At 23.8% G+C, this 20,583-nt stretch overlaps 3 protein-coding genes across 3 annotated transcripts; 2 read left to right on the top strand and 1 right to left on the bottom strand.

The window, feature by feature from the left end:
* Positions 1-2,073: 2,073 nt before the first annotated feature.
* On the bottom strand, positions 2,074-3,645 carry LOC112598932. The gene is made up of 4 exons (XM_025345600.1): positions 3,519-3,645; positions 2,939-3,112; positions 2,646-2,858; positions 2,074-2,207 (listed from the first exon to the last, which is right to left on the bottom strand). Exons 1-4 carry the CDS (start codon positions 3,564-3,566, stop codon positions 2,166-2,168), a joined length of 477 nt encoding a protein of 158 aa, XP_025201385.1. The 5' UTR covers positions 3,567-3,645; the 3' UTR covers positions 2,074-2,165.
* Positions 3,646-11,215: 7,570 nt separating this feature from the next.
* LOC112599094 lies at positions 11,216-14,007 on the top strand. The gene is made up of 2 exons (XM_025345828.1): positions 11,216-11,340; positions 13,044-14,007. Exons 1-2 carry the CDS (start codon positions 11,272-11,274, stop codon positions 13,932-13,934), a joined length of 960 nt encoding a protein of 319 aa, XP_025201613.1. The 5' UTR covers positions 11,216-11,271; the 3' UTR covers positions 13,935-14,007.
* Positions 14,008-16,094: 2,087 nt separating this feature from the next.
* On the top strand, positions 16,095-20,220 carry LOC112599236. The gene is made up of 5 exons (XM_025346054.1): positions 16,095-16,142; positions 17,395-18,564; positions 18,940-18,998; positions 19,098-19,341; positions 19,372-20,220. Exons 1-5 carry the CDS (start codon positions 16,095-16,097, stop codon positions 20,164-20,166), a joined length of 2,316 nt encoding a protein of 771 aa, XP_025201839.1. The 3' UTR covers positions 20,167-20,220.
* Positions 20,221-20,583: the final 363 nt, after the last annotated feature.

The raw sequence follows: 20,583 nt of genomic DNA, 5'->3' as shown, positions 1-20,583 counted from the left end.
ATTCCTTAAGTAATATAAAAAATCTTAAAAATTTTAATATTCAGGATTTAAAAATAATAAAAAATTAAAAAAAAAATAGATTTTTGATAATTACTTTAATGAACAAAATGAGGATATAAGCATGCTTGGTGAATCACGCTGTATATCACACATGACTTATGATGATAATGATGAAATTAGTGTACAACTCTATATTAATACTACATCAATTTTTATACAGTAATTTCTGGCTAAAGGTATGTAGCGTCATACTATGCACATACAATTAACCTATATAAATTTTCTTTCTAAATACCTATTGTATAAAATGTTAAAATATTATTTATTAATTTAGGTATACATTTTTTTTTTTTTTTATAGAATATCTATATTTAAAAATGAAACATAACAACTTACAAATAAGCCGATCACTATTTTAATGTTTTACATAAATTTATTGTGATAAATAAATAGACCATGCATAGTTTATAATAAGGAGTTCTTAAAATTATTTCAAGTGAAGAGTTAATATTTTTAACATAATTATGAGGCTATAAATAAGTTTATAATGTAACATTATAATAAAAAAAAAAAATGTCGGAGGGCTTAGCTCCCTCTCCATTTCTACACATGAACAGTAGATAATAATTTTATTTATAAATTATAAGCTTCGATAAAATCAATTTTGTATTTTTATTGTAATTCAAAAAGAATTTAGCCACAAAGACTTAAATTTTTTTGACAAATAATAAAATTAAAATTCTTTACTTCTGATATAAATTACAAAATGTGGATCTGTTTGAAATATAAAAGAAATTTTAAATTTTTACTTGTGCTAAATTTTTTATTAACTGAAGTTGATGTCATTTTTTTTTTGTTACTACAAGATAATTAAATTTTACTAAAAATATTTGAAAATATCAATAAAAGATTCTTTCTAAATTAGTTCATACAGCAATTAAAAATATCAAATATCCAGTCACAATTTATTTTTAAGCTTATTTTTTGAAGTACTACTAAATAGAAAATATTTACAGTAAAATCACATCAATTTTTTATGATTATTTGAAATTTTTAAGAAAATAACGATTTTAGTTATTTTATTTCAGCTTAAAAAATCGTAAAGATTTGAAACAATTCAATATTATATTATTATTGTACTTATTTACATTGACATTTTTAAAATCTTTAAGCTAATTTTAAGGTATTTATAATTTATATATATTACGAAACTTTTCATGTCATTCTATGTTACATTATTAGTATTTAATTACGACTATTGGTTTATTTGTTAATACCAATCATCAGTTATATGATAATATTATAATTCGACAAAAAATTGTTCTAATAAAATTGTATTAATATTACTCATTACTCATTAGTAATAATAATATAAGAAATAATGTCAAATATACCTTCTCATATACAATCACATTTAGCTTACAATGTTTTATTTATTTGTAACTTAAATTGTACATTAAAAAATTCAAATTCAAATTAAATACATCCTTGTTAGTCACTAGATTTAGGTATACACTAAACTTACTATAGAGCAGAGCAAATGCCCTGAATTTTAAACCTAAATATTGATTTATTGATCATACATAGCTTTATACATTTATATATTAAAATAATTTGAAATTTAACCAATAATTAAACCAAAATTTGTTGAAAATATGCTCAATTAAAATTGTATTAACATTATATTTTATATTTATTATTTACACATTTTTCTCGCAAAAAATATTCCTAGTAAAGTTTATTGATTTTAAATATTCAAAATGAATAATTAGAAGGCATTTCATTTCTTTTTTTCCTATCACTACTTAAAATCAATATGTGTGAGCGTGGGCTTAGTACATCATTTATGTATATATGCGTATTTGTAATTGTTTTAAATTCAATTTAAACTATTAATTATTAATTATACCTTCCTGTTATCTAACCAACAAATTTCATACTGTAGTTTTACACAATAATGAAATCACATAACTGACCAATTGTAATTATAACCTTAAGTATAATAATTAATAACTAATAATAAATAATACAAAAAATATTAACTCAGGTATATTTTATTTAAAAAAAATCATGAATATAAATCGATTATACTAAGAAAAATAATTTAATTAACAAAAATATAAAAAAATATTGTTTGGATTAGATGCATTGCATTATAAAATGCTTCACTGCTTCTTGAGTCCATCAATGGCTTTGTTTACTGTAGTCTAAAACATTAAATCAACAATTATTCATATTTCAAAATATATTTAAAATATATAAAGAATTTTATAATAAAACATAGTTATTGATAAATAATAATAATATTTATGATGTATCTAACATGTTTTACAGTAAAATTGTTCGTTTAAATTGTTCAAAATCAATATAATATATCCTGTATGAATAAGTTAAGTTACATCATTGTAAAAATTCGAATCTATAAATATTTACGACTGTTTTAATTTTGAAAATTAATATTGTTAGTTAACGATAAGTTAATCAATCAATCAATCAAAAAAATGAAACAAATTATTAACTAAAAATAAAACGTTTAGAATATCAATACATTCTTTTATATAATACTATAATCAATTGTGTAGGTACTATTATTTGTTAGATTATGTTTGTGGATATAAACATTAAATTTATATACTTTAACTTACTTCTAATTCTTTGGTAGATTTGAGAATTGATTCGGAAAGTTTCTTTACGTCATATTTTTCGTTGATTGGTTTGCCGACTTTGTCGTCGAATATGGCTTTGGCATCAGTGATTTGTTTTTTGAATTCCTTTTCTAAATCATCGTATTTTTCAACCAATTTTGGATCAGCGTTTTTGCGAACGATTTCCTTCATTTTACCAGCTTCGGTTTCAATCTGTTAAAATGAATTTTGTTAATTTTGTTTATTCAAATGAAATAAAACAACGAATTATATATTAAATTATTCTTTCTTACGTCTGTAATTCCTTTGGTTATCAATCCCTTAACTTTGTCGATGGATTTTTGGGCATCTGCGGGGTATAATCCTAATATGTGATTGGAAATAGATAAAGCAGATTGTGTGAACTGTTCACCAATTTTTTTAAAGTCTTCGATATCAATTGCGGGACCAGTTGCAGCTGATAGGGCCTAAAAGTGTTTAAATACATTTCATCATTTAGTGATAATTAATAAACTAAAATTAAATGTTAAAATCATATATATTGTTCGTCAGAAATTTAGAATCACGATATTTTAATTTTAAATAACTATATAAAATTGTAGTTATATATATAACACACGCATTAAAATATATTGTGTGAGTGTGCATAATGAATATTATACGTGAAATCATACACTTGTAATGGAGGAATTTTACAATAAAATCATAAATTAAATAAATAACTTAAAATTTATTATTATTCTTTTCATTTAGATCGTTATAGAGATACGTATAGTCAAGTATAGAGTACTTATTGAAATATCGAAGAAAAACAATAACTTATATTATGCGTAAATATTATAATAGCTGTCTCTAGCTTGAATAAATTCTAACCTGTCCAACAAAGACGACCGCAAAACATAAAACAATTTTTCCATTCATGTTGACGGTGTTTTTTGATTACAACAATAATAATAAAAGTTATACTCAGCAAACAAATTCGTACACTGATCAATCAAAACTAATCGGCCGGCTTATATAGGCAATAATAGCCATGTCCCCCAACTCGACGCGCCGCTATTAGTTATTGATAATGTACTATGAATTATGATCCAATATTGCTATATAGCCTACTTGAACTTCGGTGCAATACTTTTTCCGAGTAATAATTTCTACACTCATTTCATAAATCTATTAAAAAATTAACGGGCTTGGACAATGAGGTAAACTTACAAGAGCTGACGTCAACATTATGTTATAATATCGTACTCTTCGCGTTATATTTTTTCGATTTTAAGCCTAGTATTGAGTGTTGTACATGCTCTACTTAGAAATCACCTTTAAAACCAGAACACAATTATTAATAAGGCACAGTGCACTTTGTAACTATGTTAATTGATTTTAGAGGTGATTTAATACGTGCATATATATACTGCGCGTTCATTGATCAATAAATTGTTTTCTGTCTAAGGTCACTTTTTTTTCGGGATGTATTACAAGATGGAACTTGAGCTGTATTACATCGTTGTTTTTTGTTAGAATTTTTAGTCAATACTGTTCATGATAACATTCTTGAATTATTGTCTTTGTAGTATTTACTCAGTAACTAGTACTTACCTAAACAGCATCCTAATCCTAATACAAATAAAATTAATATTTTTATAATTAATTTTCATATTTTATTTAAAAATATAATAATATCTTAATCGTTGTTGTTTTTATATTCTTAATATTATTTCTGAGTAATTTTAAAACCCGACATAGTTTTTATTATTAGTTTTTAAGTCATGCAGGTCAATATTTTATCCGAGTTGGCTTATTTTTTATTCATCTCTAAGAATATCAGTTTTAATTTTATTACTATAATATTAAACGGTGCAAAACTATAATAACACTTCAGAAGAATAAAATTATTATAGATCAACACGTCTTATAACCATCGATGGTTGTTACTCGAAGATTTATGGAATAAACCTGTTTTAAAAATATTTCTTTACGAAAAAATCATTTTGTGTCTAATAAATTAATAATAACAATACACTATTATATTAATTTTTTGAACGTTAATGTTATAAATATTAACAACAATTTTTTTTTATATACTTAACTTAATTATTTAATGTTGAAAATATATCAAAAATTTTAACGTAATAATTTTATTTATTTTGAAAAAATAAGAATTTATTGTATCTGCTTAAATACCTATTTTCGAACAAAATAGAACAAAATAATATTGATTAATATTAAATATGTATTTGTTAATATTCGAGTAATAAATATTATATTTATTAGTTTCATTTATAAATCGTTTATTAACCATTTTTTAATTTTATATATAATAAGATATATTATTTACAATAATTTAACAGTATATAAATCTAAAAACAAGTTTTACAAAATAATATATTAAACAAATTAATTATAAAATTGTAATGATTATTAACTTTTGAAATTATATCTTATAATAGTGAAATTTCTTCGACGATTACGAATATAAATGCATATTGATACATCTATACTTACAGATTATAATATATATATTATAGAACATATTACTAAGGTTAAAAATAATGAAAAAACTGCGTAATTAGTACCTACTTTTAAATCAATCCCGACGTAATTTTAAGTATAAATCAAGTTTTACTTAAACCTAAAAAATGTACATCAATTTAAATGCATATCCACATTTTAGGTTATAATATAAAAGTGTGTGATTTTTTTTTTAATGGATGTTGTTTTATCTGATTTATTAATTTTAATAAAATTATATAACACACATAACTTTGAGTTATTTTTTTAAAGAGCTACTAAAAACCTTCTTTTATTATTTTATACATGGCACGTAACAAATATAATTCTTAAGGTTATCTTATTAAAAATTTAAAAATTAACTGTATATTTGGCATATACCTAATCAATAATTTGTATTAATTATATTATGAAAATTATTATCTATTTTCGAACATCAATACTTTTTATATTAAAGCTAAAATCATTCAATAGAGTAATTTATATCCATAAATTTCATTTACTATTTATTTTATTTATCCCATTCATTTTATCAGTGTTGTTGAACCGACTTATAAACGTAACTGATAATACTTAGTCTTTGGGAACTAATCAAATGCATAAAGGTCGATGCCCACAAAATTCTGAGAAATAAAAATATATAACAGGAAACGGTTATACATTTTACCGATCTAACCGTTGTACAGAGCAGAATAGTGACATTTAAATAAATTACATTTTGAAAGTAGAAATCTCCACATGAATTTCATTTATATCTAATACAGGATTTAATATTTTATTGAAATATCGTCGTTATTTACAATTTCATAAAAGCATTTGCATTACAAATACAATGTAAAATAGGTACTTTACAGGGGTTTATAGTTCATTTAAATTTTTGTATTGTTTGATAAATGTATTCATCAACTTAATATAAAATATATTTTTTTAAATTTATGCAATATTTAAAAAATATAGTTAATAGATATTTTAGGTTATGTATAACATTTTACATAAAATTGTCTTGCACACATTTTTTCACCAGAATACTTTACACGAGTGGTTCTATGTTAAAGATTATATATACTTAAAGACAAATTTATTTGTTTTATACATTGTTTTATGTTATAACAAATATTTTTCTTTGTTCGATATACCTATCATTTTATCACAATATAGTGTAGAATGTGTAGACTGTTGATCAAACAAAAATATTTAATCAAGAATTTGATGTAAGTATTAAATATTAATAAAATATTGTATGTTCCACTTCAAGAATTGGTTATAAACTGATAACCAATATTTATTATAAAATTTAATATAATATTTTAAAAACAAATTATCAAAAAATTTGATTTATTTTAAGTAGGTATGTGGTGTGTCACTGATAACACGCTGGCTAGTATGAAATAATGGTTAACGAAATAAAATTTACGCTAAAATTTAAAACTAAAAAATCTTCCTAAGTTTTACACTTTAAAAAGTACTTCTAGGCTTCAATTATCATTATAACCTCAAATATTTTGTATGATTATTATCTGTTTATAATAATATATTAATATGTATATATATATATATATATATAACGGATATAAAATCTTAAACAATAAACGAAAATGTTGGCTTTTTAATGAAAAAATCAAAAATTATACGTAATGATTTAAAAAACATCGTGTTATCTTATATTTGAATTACAAAATTAAATTGTTGATAATTTATCATTTAAACTTCAGATATCTAAAAAAATAGTTTTATTGTTTTAAAAATTATTATACAGAATTAAAAAATGGAAATTTAATGCAGTTCTAATAAAGTCTGAGTATAATCTAAATAATGTATAATTGAAAATATAATTCGTATTGGTACAGTTAGTTTTATTTTAATAAACAACAAAGATTGTATTTTAAATATTCAATACGTTTGTATTTTATTATTTTTTAAACAATCATTAATGACATATACTTTATGTATATAATTATGTATTAAGTGATTATTTTAAAAGTTAATACTCTTTATCTCAAAAAGTACTAAATTTTTACATAATCTAAAATCACTGTAAACCAATGGATTACCTGCAGGTTTGTTTCCAGAGAGTACCTACACTACAAAATTTTAATCCGTTACTTCGCTAATCTAAACTTTAATATTCATAAATTATAATAATTATCAACTTACTCGAATGAAATTTGTTTTTCATATATTGATATTAAGAAAAAAAATTTGCTAAACGTAAAACTTAAAATGTTTTGCTTTATAATTATAATTGATTATAATATTATATAGATAAAGCCATTATAACTTTTTTTTATCATTTTTTTTTTTTTTTTAACTACAAATAATAAATAGAACATATTTTTAAAAACGTTAAATATTTTCAAAAAAAAAAAAAAGATGATTATTAGTTTTAAAAGAATTTGTCTATATTCGGCTATAAATGATCTACAAAAATTCTACTATGAAAGAAATTTAACGAAAAAGTTTTTATTGAGAAACTGTACAGCATTTACAATAAATCCAATCGTCCCTGAAATTTAAAAAAAAATTTTAAAATACTTTCAATATTTATCGGACATATTAAATGAGTCGTAACCATATATTAAAATTGTAATTTTTATTGTAATTAAAGGCTGAAAATATTTAAAATTTAATTTACCCGTGACATCAACATACCAAACACACAAGTGATCTTAATATTATAGCTTTCTTTATGTAAAAATTAGTTATAAGAACAAAATATATTAACAAAATAAATAGGAAATATATAGAAAGAAACCTGAAATAAAATGTTAAAATGTTAATATAAATTGTTTCGGTTTCCATCATATAGGTTTTTATATGTTGTCAAAATCATGTAAATATTTAGCTTCTGTATGGGGTATTGTGTATATTTCTTTTTTCAAAAATATGACATGTACGAAAACGTGTTGTACAGAGATTATTATGGATTGTGCCATTAACTGCAACGTTCCAATTAATATATATATATATATCAATATATCATTGATTTAATATACGTTATCTTTCTTTTTGAGAAGATATTTGTTTTGTTTTACTGTATAATGTATTGTATTTTTATCTGTAGACCTTGATCGTTTGCTATTCAGTCACAATCGTAGACGACCTGTTAATATTATGTTCATGGTTGATGTTTAACAATATATTTTATATATACACATTGCGTTATTAAGTAATGCGTATACGGTCTGAAGTAAATTATTAAGCGTTCAAATTTCATGTTTGTCAATGGGATAAACAATTATGTAAGAAAAAACCGTAAATATTATGAAGATGTATTTACTTATACCTATAAGGCAGACAATAAAATATATGTACCTATATACCAATTAGACGTCATGCGTCATGTTTTTTTTTTATTAATCAACATAATATTTTATGATATTTAAAACAGTTGTCTCGACTACCAGATCAAAGCTCACAATAATATTGTATACGTTATGATACTACATATTCATAATATTAAGATCTGTTGCACAGTTGCACCAAGTACCAATAACTAATAAATCGGTTTGATGAAAATGTTGTTAGTCCCACAAACGTAACTTTGATATTTATTGTTTTTTTTTCAATTATTTATAATTTTAGTTAATTATAATATTTCTTAATTATAACCACAACAAAATTGCGTTTATCTGTTAATTTCTATTATAACTTATAGGTACTATATATAACTTATACGTCCTCAATTGGCATAACTTTGAGATGGATCTAGTATTAAAATATTTATAGTATAGATATAAGACAAAATTATATTAGAATACGCCATTATGAGTTTTTATTATTTATTATTATATATATAATACTGCAATAATAAAATAAAATATTAATTTAAAATACCTATTTACTGATCGAATAAAATTAATATCTAAACGAAAATTTGTAAAATAATTAAAAAATGTATTTATTTTATCCGTTTAATTCAATTATTTGTAATTCTCTTGATTTTGCGGCCGTGAAGAAATATTTGAGACTCTATTGTAGTTTTATATTTTATAATCATAATATATTTATATCTAAAAGCTTTGATTTGACTAACTGTAATTGCTTAGATTTTTCTAGTTCTGTTTTATTTTTATTTATTTTCTTTAATATATCCTTACATGATATATTTATCTGTAATTTAATAATATATTATGAAGATAGAAAAGGAAATATGTGAGTAATAGATAGTTAGGTAATGCAGTAATTGATATACATTTTTATTTAATACTATAGAAAATTAAACATAACTATGGTAAATAATAAATTTACTTAAATTTTACTTATTAATTTTTCCATTCACAGAATCGCATTACATAGATCCTATGAAGTTCCTTATTTATTTAATTGTTCACGGGACAAATAATATCAAATTTATTGGTAATTTCAATGAACATCAAATTTTAAATTTGTGTAACTGACGGCCATAGACTTTAATTTTCTGTCGTCATAAAATATACAAAACCTAATATTAAATATAATTTTAACACAAATAGTATACAATAATAATGTATAAATTGTTCAATAAAAGTTAAGACTTTAAATAGGTATTTATTTGGAAAGTAGCTGACATACAAAAAAAAAAATTTCAAAAATAATTAGTTTTAAAGTGTGAAATAGGTCAAATTTTCCTTGGTTCTTGTATGGGGAATGTTTATACGTATAGAAATTTAAGAGTAGTCAGTATATATTACTAAATATATTTCACTTTATTTTTTGTCATAAAACTATTAAAGTAATTTATTTTACTTTTAGTATAATTTTAGGTAAATTAATTTTTTTATGAAAACAATGCATTTATTTTATTATTATTTTTCTCAGTTATTTTGAAAATTACCGGGAATTTTTAATTTTTAACTTCACAAAATACAATCTAAAACCAATTTGCTATGTTATTAGAACGGTAGAGGAGAAAATGCACAATAAATAACAATCAATTTATTTTTAAGACCTTAAATGTTATAGTTAAAGTATGAATTATATATTTTTGGATTTTTTCCATATTCTTTACGAATTTTAATAGTTTCAATTTTCAAGGTAATAACAACAGTTTATTTTGCATATTTCAACAACATTCGATACTTATTGCATATTATTATAATGAAATAAAATTTTACACTAACTTTAGATTTAAATAAAAATAAAAAATAACATTTTGTGAGTAGAAAATTCTAATACTTAAAAAATGTTATCAATTACGAACCTAATCGTTTCTCGATAAAACAACAAAAAAAAAAAAAAAACCATTATAAATTTAATCACTGTTAACAGGAAATGAACTTTATTGTTCATAATCTTGTTAAGCAATTTCACTAAAAGAAAAAAATATTATATGTTTTATATGAAATATCCAGAATTTAACAATTATCAAATAAACGATTTTATTGTGTTCATTTATTTTACAATTACCTCACTTTTAATTTTTAATGATTTTGCATGTTACTAGCATATTTTCACGATTCTTACTATATATTATATGGCATATTGTTTGAACCATTATTGAATAAATAGGGTAAATACAATCAGATAAATTCAAACTAGTAGTTAAATTATTTCACTGGTGTTAAATATAATCTAATAATATCAATGTGATGTTATAACTGTAGGCTATGATTTATTATAAATTATAATTTCGATAATATAATTTAAATTAAATTAAAATAATTTAAAAAATAATAATAGTTATGAATGAAGTGGATACCTATGAATAAATATTGCCTTACATATATTAAAGGTCTATTCATACTTATTATATTATATGACTATTTTAGGAAGTGCACTGTTTCTAAAACAATTTTGTAATCATTATGATTTTATAAAAGCCTGTAAGATGGATACTAAACAAAAAACATCGTTACTAATTCCTGTTATAGATCCATCGTTATTATAAAAATAAATAATAGTATTAATTTGTCACGTTTCAATGTTTGGCGTTTTACAAATTGGGCATTGTTTTTTCTCACTACCCATGTAATAAGTTAATTTTTCTAATAATAAACATACAAATGGAACTCATATAAAGATGCCTGTTTTAAAATACTTTTTATGTATTGTATCTGTTCATTAGTACAGGTAGAGTTCAAAGTGTTGAAACATAATTTATGTAAACTGTTGCAAAATAACGTTGTGCTTATAATCTTAAATGTATTTTAAAATTACGATGTTTTGGTTTGAGTTAAATACAATTTTAATGATTTCCGCTGTTTCACAGGTAAATATAATTAATAATAATAAGTTTTTACATTAGTTAAACATGATTAAAGAGAAAAGGATTTTATTTTATGAAATAATTTTTAAATATAAAAACAAGATTAAATTATTAATCATCTATAAAAATAAACAAGTATGAGGCATTATTTAAAAATTTAATTTCAATATGAATCATAGATGAATTATGTGATAATTTCAATACAAAACATATAGTTCGAAAAAAAAAATACATTACATTTTTTTAAACTTTATTTTTGCGTTTTAAGTACAAATTCAGACAAAAATGTAGTATTATCACAAAAATTAGCAAATCATTTTATATGTAATTAAAAATACAGACAATTTTAAACATCAAGAATTAAATATGTAATGTATTGTTCAACAATAAATAAATAATTTTGTAGCATGTTAACATTGACTTAGATAAATAAATTTATTATTTATTTATGCATACAGCACTATAAGTTAATAATAAGTAATAATTTATGATACAATATTAATTCATTAATAACATAATATAGGCATTGTTTTCGCCAAAAATTGGTCCAACCTACCATACTTTACTAATATATAGTAATAAAAATAAATCATAAAATATCCTTAGAAATAGACTGTTACATTCAGAATCGTTTTTCGTATTTAATAATTTATCATAAAACACAAATTTCATTTATTACATCCAATATAGTGATTTACTCATTGAAAAGGTACATGTGAAACCTATATAATATTCCTTCTCGAAGTTTTTATTTTATTGATTTTTCATTCAAGTTAATGATTTTTATAATTATATTTCATAGAAATTGCAACAATAGGCAAAATTAGAACATAAGATATAATAATAATAATTATTATTTATCTAGTTTTATTATTATTTAACAAAAAATACTCAGAAAATCAAAATAAAAAAATGAAACAGAATATAATATTTTAAATGTCATTAACATAAACATTAACTGTAAAGTTATTTAAATATATTATATATTTATTTTTAACTTTTTTATATAGTTATGACTTAAGTATGTATATTTTAAAATTAAGACTATTTACCTTATAAGTTACTATATACAAGTATTATAACATGGATTTTATAAATTCTGAGCGAAATAATGTTAATTTTACAATGATGAGTGTTTTATTATTATTATTATTATTATTATTATATTTTTTTTGTTAATAAAATCACAAAAAAACATACATATGTATCTTCAATATTTTTAAATAGTTTTAATAAAAACTTATGAGGAACCTTGTTATTTAAAATGTCAATGAATAGTTCAAAAAGAATAAAAATATTATGAAAATCGTACCATGTATAAAAAAGAGAAATATAAAAAATTAAAGTGTCTGCTTTAATTTTTTATATTTCTCTTTGAAGTATCTGTATTTATGCGTTTTTGATTCACAATAAAACAAGAAAATCGATTTTGTTAAAAGTTGGTTCAACATAGAGCTTTCAGTTTTTTAAATTTTTTATTTTTATTTTTTCTTGTTATTTTGAAAAGTATAAAGAATTATAATTTTTTATCTTCTAAGAATTAACTAAATTCAATTTTTATCATAAATACCCTCAAAGTAGAAAATTGAAGCACTTTTTTTTTACTAAAAATCACACATACAAAAACAATTTTTAAAATCAATACATTTATTACACCGCTTAGAATTTAAATTTATAAATATTCATTTAAATTTTAAATTTTTAAGGTGTGTGGATTGAATCAAAATGCATCAAACATTTCAAATAATTTTCACTATACAAAAAATGAACCTAGTTTTTTGATTCTAAAGGATATTCAAGGTAATATGTATAAGTATATTTATCCAAATGATATGGACCAATTTTCTAAGATGAGTACTCTCGGTAATAAAAATTCTTCTACGGTGATACATCTACCACCAGGAATATTGAAAACTGAAAATAGTACTTGTGAAACGGATATTGCTTCCGAAGATAATCCAAAAATAACATCTGAGAGATCACGAACCACTACTCCAAAAAGTACAACCAATAATAATGCACTTTCTCGTAAGAGTAATGACAACATCAAATTAAAACTTAATAAGAATCCATCTGTTGTAGTAGATTCTGTATTGTCGACAACCGAAAGAAGAAATTCTGTAGTAAACCATACTACCGAAAATGAATCAACCGAGACTACTACTATTCAAAATAGTAAAAATAAACATACAACTGAAAAAGATGAAGATGGTAATGGTATCGATGTCAAACAAGAAAATCCAATATTAAAAACGGGAATAAATCCACATATATTACCATATGACAATAATACTAAAGAAAATTTAAATTATATTATTATCGAACGTTTATTTTTATTGAAAAAAAATGGTGAAAAACATGAAAACTCAAATGAACAACAGAATTTGTACAAATCTAGCGACACACCTAACAGCTTAATATTATTAATCGAAAATAATATTAAACTAAAGCTATTTAAAAATTCAAACGGAATATTAAAGAACTCGTCTCCAGTAAACAGTAGAAAAAATTCAACATTAAAAGTAAAAGACGAACTTTCTACCGAAGATGACATAACAAGTAATTACTCCCCAATATCAATAGGTGAAGTAGAGTGATAACATATTTCATTAAAATTTCAACAATGGACCTGCATTATAACCGTTTTAAGTGTAAGATAGAATTTCGGATCAAAATGTATAAACCTACATTCAAAAATTAATAATAAAAAAAAATAATATGTATTAATAAATATTGTACTTATATGCATAATGTAATATTAAGAATTTTTGAATGTAAAAAATAATAGTTTCTGCTGTAATCAGTATGTTATAAATGTAAGTATGTGTTTTTTTTTTTAGAATCCATTGAATATTATGATTTAATGTACAATTTCTTATAAGTTATCAATTATTTATATGATATATATTCTGAAATTAAAAAATTGTTCCTTAATAAATAAAATATATTTAAATAACTATTCTGTACAATATTTTCATTATGAGTTTAATTTTTGTTTTCTTATTTCGGATTATTTTAAGGATGAATTTTTTTGTTCATTCACTGATCATTTTCTTATAGCTAAACGCAAAGATGCAAAGTATCTTAGATACGATGTATGCTGTATTTTGTATCTTTTAACGTTTGATAATTGTATCTAGTATATTGTACCTAAATCCATTGTTTCTATGGTATACATTGTATCTTTTTTTTTTTTATTAACTAGATACAAATGAAGATACGTTTTTTTAGGAAGAAGATAATATCAGTTTTAATTTGTTCTACAATATTTTATAGGTGGTTGATGGAATTAAAAAATATTAATCGTAAAACACGTTTAAAAGTTTTCCAGTATATAATACAAATTAATTTTGACGATATAAAAAAAAAAAAAACAAAGTGTTATACACAATCGCGCATTTAGATATAAAATAATTCTTTTCATTATCTAAATTTCCAAGAAATATATTATATTAATCGTCTTTCTAATTTTTATACTGAACACTTGTAGCATTAATGTATTTGAAGTAAGTATGCATAACTAATAAAAGTAATTACAGTTAATAAAATAATTTATATTGAAAATAATATAATCAATTTTCATGGATAATATTAGATTCAATTGACCCCAGTCTGCTTGTTACCATTGGCCCCATACAGAATTTTTTTGATCAATGCGAAAACAAATGATGAACTTACTTAAGAAATTAAGTTAATTTATTATTATATAATCGTTATCTCCAGAAATTTTACTCGAAGTTACTTTAAATAATAAATTAAACAGTGTACATACGACGGCGTAAAAAAACAAAAAAAATTCACTTTTGAATTCAAAAATAGGTTTTATTTGATTAATAAAACATGATAAAGCTAAACTGATAACAGGATAAGATGGCAAAAATTGGGGACAGATGACGCACGTACAACCGTTAATTATTGTATAACATATAGAAGAAAATAATTAGCATGTTACGTTTGCCCCCAGTCTCCCCTATATTTATATATAACATTTTATAAAACAGACTACGAAAATATAATATATTAATATTTAATATTGATTGTGTTGTAAGTCTGCAATAAATAAACTAAATTTATATTTTACGTCGTAATATTTAACAATAACAATGTTGTCATTGTATACATGATTTTATTGGTGATCAATAAAAATATAAAATACAAAATACAGAAAATATGTATATTTATAAGATTTATTTAGATAATTCGAATTTTAAATTCGATTATCATAATATATTTATATAGCAATGAACGATGACAACATAAAGATATGTATTCAGATGCGATATCGACAATGGACACTATACACGAAGTGTATATATATTATTTGGTAAATGAACTTTTATCGATAATTTAAATGTAAAAAATGAAAATTAAATTTTTTTGTAGCGTTATTATTTCGTATCATCAATATCCGCATGTCACATTATAACCAAACGATCGATCAAATACATAATATTTACTTACATACTACATAATAAAATAAGTAATATTTGCAACATCTCTTCGTATCGGTTAAGGAAACGTACATAGAAACACGTAATTGATTGTACATGGCTTTTCATTGACAAGATATAACATACATATAAATTGTATCCACTATATATATTCAAATATACTAGGTCATCCATGCACAAGAAGTTGTAGTTTTAAAAACAGAACATAACTCACAGTACTCTTATTTTACAGTGAATCGTGTTGCAATAATTGGGTCCAACTACAGTTGTTCAAACTTTTTAAATTATAAGACTTTCAAAGTTATCATGATTCTTCAAGTAATAATACTGACAATCACGTTATTATTTTCACAAGTAAGTGTACAACTATTTCTAATTTATCAATTAGAGTTATGACTTATGACTAACTCATCATAAAAGTATCGTTCAGATAAGACACAATAACTCACTAATGTCGATAATATGATGTTCACGTATTAGTATATTACCGTAATAGATCCTAGTAAAAATATAATAGTACAATTGTACTACATATATCAAATACGATTAAAATTAAACGTATAAATGTTTCGATTTCAGCTAAAGTTGCATTTAATAAAAAGTATTATTAATAGATAAGTAAAATTATATAAACTAATAAAAAGACGTTATTAAAAGTTATTAACAGTTATTAAAAAAAAAAAAACTAAACAATACTTAATTTATTGAAATACCGACTTAAATTTTATTTAAAAAATACTAATTCTAATTAAGCAAAATTTCAAATAATATTATGATAATAATCTATAATATAATATCTCAATAATTAAAAACTCATTAAATAATTTTTTTCCCTTACGACTTACGAGACCTTAGTTACTTGATAGATAATTATATTAACTTTTAATCATAATCATAGATTAGGTATATAGTTTTTAAATGCTATTCAATTTACATTATAAATAATAATACCTATGATAACTAAATATTATTTTATTATTATAACCATAAAATATTTTTTCTAATAAATATTGTTTAATTCAAAAAATAATTGACGTTTTTTTCAAATATTCAAATATTTTTTAAATAATATTTATCATAATTTTTTCATAAAATCTCTCTGCGTGAAAAATAAATAAAATTACATTTTAATATTATATTGCGATTTTCGTATTATTTTAACACTTTGAATTTTTATTTTTACACCTAGGTACCTTTATAACGACTTACAAATATAATTTATAATACTTTTAATAATTTAATTGATATATACATACAAAGTTTAAACAATTTTAGTAATGCATGATCTGAATATGTTTTGAAAATTAGAAAACTTAAGTTATTGTTGATGAAATTTTTTCTTTTTTATAACATTAAAACGTTTGAAAATATATAATACAAGTATTTAGAACCCTACGTCATCTGTAACTGTTTTAGCAAAATTAAATGACTTACAAATTTTACAATAATTAAACATATTTGTGTATTATAAGATTGAAATACTTGAAATAATCGAAAAATTTTGACATTATCATTGATACACGTATTGCACCATTTTTGTTTCAATTATAAATTTATAACGGTAATATTCTGATTTTAAAGTCTATGTTTTAATTAAATATTTCAGGGAAAATGCGGAACTTATATACCGGAGAAATATACCGTAGAACATAATCCAAATCTTCGACAGACGTATCAAGCTACGTATAATCCTATAGAACAGCAGCCACGAATAGTGTATGTCGACAAAGACCAATACCCAAAGGGATGGAATGAAAATATCATAAAAGACGATCGTTCACCAATAATATTCACAGACAAAGCGCCAATAACAATTAACTACAATGGTAATTCGGGACAATCGTTATATGGATTTAGAAACTCCTATCCAACCGTACTGACGTCTCAAAATAAAATCAAGGTGAACTATGATGGTTTGCATGACGATGATATACCACCAAGCAACCAAAACATTTGCCTGTTTTTGTCAAAAACCATGGTCGAGCTACCGAGTGGTATAGTTATGCCATATTTAAAATTCAAGACCATCAGTCCATATCTGTCAGAAGACCAAAAATCCGATATCCGAATCATACTTGACAACAAAAACATGGCGTACGAAAAATTCCAAGAAACATTACGGTATTACGGTTGCGACAATTTAGAGGACTCACAGCAGCAATCGGAGGTAAATTTGACCAACTACGTCACGTTAGCCAACGGAACGCAAGTGGAAATGAACGAATACCGGAACATAGTGAGCAGTATAACTTCAGGTTCGGAAACATTGATGGTACCCAATGTCGTTAACGGAAAGTATTCGTTATACCGTTCGCTCATAGCGGACGAATTACCGGAACTGATACCATCGGCATTCGTCATCACACACGCTGGAATAGTAGTACCGTTTTCGTTGTATTACGCTGTGGATACGGAATATTTCCAAAGGCCGCCGGCAGCTGTTGAACTCAGGATTCGACAGATCAAATGGCGCGACGGTAAACTCGTGGACGTACAAACCATAAGAAACGTAATCGATGCACTGAAGACACCGACAATAATCAGTTTCGTTTTCCCGAACAAAAAACGCGTGCCGTTCGTTCAGTGTAACGTTAAAGAATCAACGGAATTATACGAATACGATCCCGAAAAAGTAGTAGTGGACGTGGGCCAGTGCAAAAGCATTATATTGTCGCATTTCAATGATATCCTTTTTGCAATGCGTATTCCTGATGACAGAGGTGACGGTAAATACAAACGGTTTAATCCACCTGTGTTCGCGTGGGATCCAAAGTGTATGAATAATGCTACTAGCACACAATCAAACGGGAAATTTTGCAATAAATCGAATGAGGTCGACGACGGGAATTATTCAGGATATTCGATTCATGTGATAAATAAAGACAAACAGCGGCCAGACGATAAGCCCTCCGATAAGCAACTCACCGTTTTTGGTCCCGTGTCGGTGATGGAAAAAACGACAGGCTTAGATTCGAATGACACTATACGAATAATACTAACTAGTTCGTCGGGAACAAATGAAATAAAAATTACAAATGTGCTTAACAATAAAAAACCATTGATATACGATATAACCGATAAACCGGTTAATATAAGAGATTTAAAAAATGATATAATATCGCAAAACGAATGTGACTATTCACCAATTCTAATAAATAAAATAAATATTTCCAATATTACAAACACTATGAATCCGCAGAACAATAATTGCACCAATGTTTTAAAAACTTGTCTGAGTGAATCAACAAAAAATCAAACTATTACTGGATGTAACAAAAAAAATCAAACAGCAGAAACTGTAATATCAACCACGGAACTTACAAATATTACTACCAATCTTAATACATCGGGAAAAACTAACAACATGACTATAGAAAATGAAAATAATGCTACTAAAACTCCAATATGTACAGAAAAATATACAAAAGATGAACAAAATAATTATTGTAGTCCAGTAATTGAAGGAAATGAAATACCTATAATAAAAAACACCGAAAAAAACCAAACAGAAATCAAGAACATAACACTAATTACACAAACTGTTGCAGAAAATGCAATTTGTTTAAATAATACTCATACTGACAAAAAATTTGAACCAAATAATACTAAAAACAATACCGTAACTACAGAAACTAAAAATTCTACGACTCCTAATCCAAAAATTAATCAAAATAGTTCTAATCCAACTATTGAAAGTAATAATACGTTACCTATAATAAAAGATGACTATAACCAAACTGAAACTAAGAACTTGACTATAATCAATAATACACCAATTATTACAAATAATATAACTGGTGCGAATAATACTAATGTATACGAAAAATATGAACCCATCCAGATTGACAACGATACCGGAACTATGGAAATAAGAGATATAACTGATCTGAACCAAACTGCAGTGCTAACTGAGAATTCTCAAAATGGTTCTAATCCAGTGATAAAAACTAACGAAATAGCAGAGATAACTAATACCGACGATTACCAAAATCCAACAGAAACTGTAAACACAACTGAAAGTACGCCAAACCATACGAAAAATATGGACGCGCCAAATTCGAGTAGAATAGACGACAGTACATATACCGGAAGTAATGAAACTCCCAACGTCATCAATACTGCGGAAACGATACAGACACCAGAAGCGGCAATAACATCCGACGCAGACGACATCGGACCAACGGAAAATCCTGACACAATTTCTGAAACAAATACTGCAACTGACGATGATAAGTTAGCTGACGTGTACAACATTACAACGACTGGAATGGCGGAACCAACTCAACCTACTCCAATCTATACTGAAACCATTAAAACTCCAAATAACGGTTCCGTGACGAATAACGCTACTAAAATCGTAAACATCGTCGTATACTAAATCCCTTGTGAGGCGAATAATGCAAACAATTACAAAATATACTAACTCGCGACCGTCGCGATCTTACTAGTTTTTAATTTTATTTCTGTAGAGTACAATTTTTAGTAAGTATTGTGTATTTTTTTTTTCTATTTTCTCGATCTAGACCCCGTTGTCCGTTTTCCAAATTCCTGAATCCTGACATACGTAATATACTGAAATATGCTTTCTCCGTTCACGGTTCACATATTCCATTTGCAATAATAATGGTTTTTTTGATTGCTGTGTGTAATAATTAAATTATACATTTCACGTTTAATCTTAAATGCACTACCTATAATAGAAATTATTAATATATTATATAGTACATAGGTACAAGTAATATAAATAAATGTATAATTATGTAATACTATTTTATAATTTAAATATAAAATGTAC

This window comes from Melanaphis sacchari, unplaced genomic scaffold (assembly GCF_002803265.2).
Source record: "Melanaphis sacchari strain LSU unplaced genomic scaffold, SCAv2.0 Contig4_pilon_pilon, whole genome shotgun sequence".
Classification (NCBI taxonomy): Eukaryota; Metazoa; Arthropoda; class Insecta; order Hemiptera; family Aphididae; genus Melanaphis; species Melanaphis sacchari.
The sequence above is the reverse complement of the archived record's forward strand: the minus strand, read 5'-3'. Positions and strand labels throughout refer to the sequence as shown.

Excerpts from the sequence above, each read along its gene's own strand:
- LOC112599094 (XM_025345828.1), top strand. The coding sequence starts at position 11,272 with ATGTATTTTAAAATTACGATGTTTTGGTTTGAGTTAAATACAATTTTA. Across the intron at positions 11,341-13,043 it reads TGATTTCCGCTGTTTCACAG|GTGTGTGGATTGAATCAAAA; the intron begins GTAAATATAATT and ends TAAATTTTTAAG.
- LOC112599236 (XM_025346054.1), top strand. The coding sequence starts at position 16,095 with ATGATTCTTCAAGTAATAATACTGACAATCACGTTATTATTTTCACAA. Across the intron at positions 16,143-17,394 it reads TCACGTTATTATTTTCACAA|GGAAAATGCGGAACTTATAT; the intron begins GTAAGTGTACAA and ends TAAATATTTCAG. Across the intron at positions 18,565-18,939 it reads TCGCGTGGGATCCAAAGTGT|ATAAATAAAATAAATATTTC; the intron begins ATGAATAATGCT and ends TCACCAATTCTA.
- LOC112598932 (XM_025345600.1), bottom strand. The coding sequence starts at position 3,566 with ATGAATGGAAAAATTGTTTTATGTTTTGCGGTCGTCTTTGTTGGACAG. Across the intron at positions 2,859-2,938 it reads TAACCAAAGGAATTACAGAC|ATTGAAACCGAAGCTGGTAA; the intron begins GTAAGAAAGAAT and ends TCATTTTAACAG. Across the intron at positions 2,208-2,645 it reads AATCTACCAAAGAATTAGAA|ACTACAGTAAACAAAGCCAT; the intron begins GTAAGTTAAAGT and ends TTAATGTTTTAG.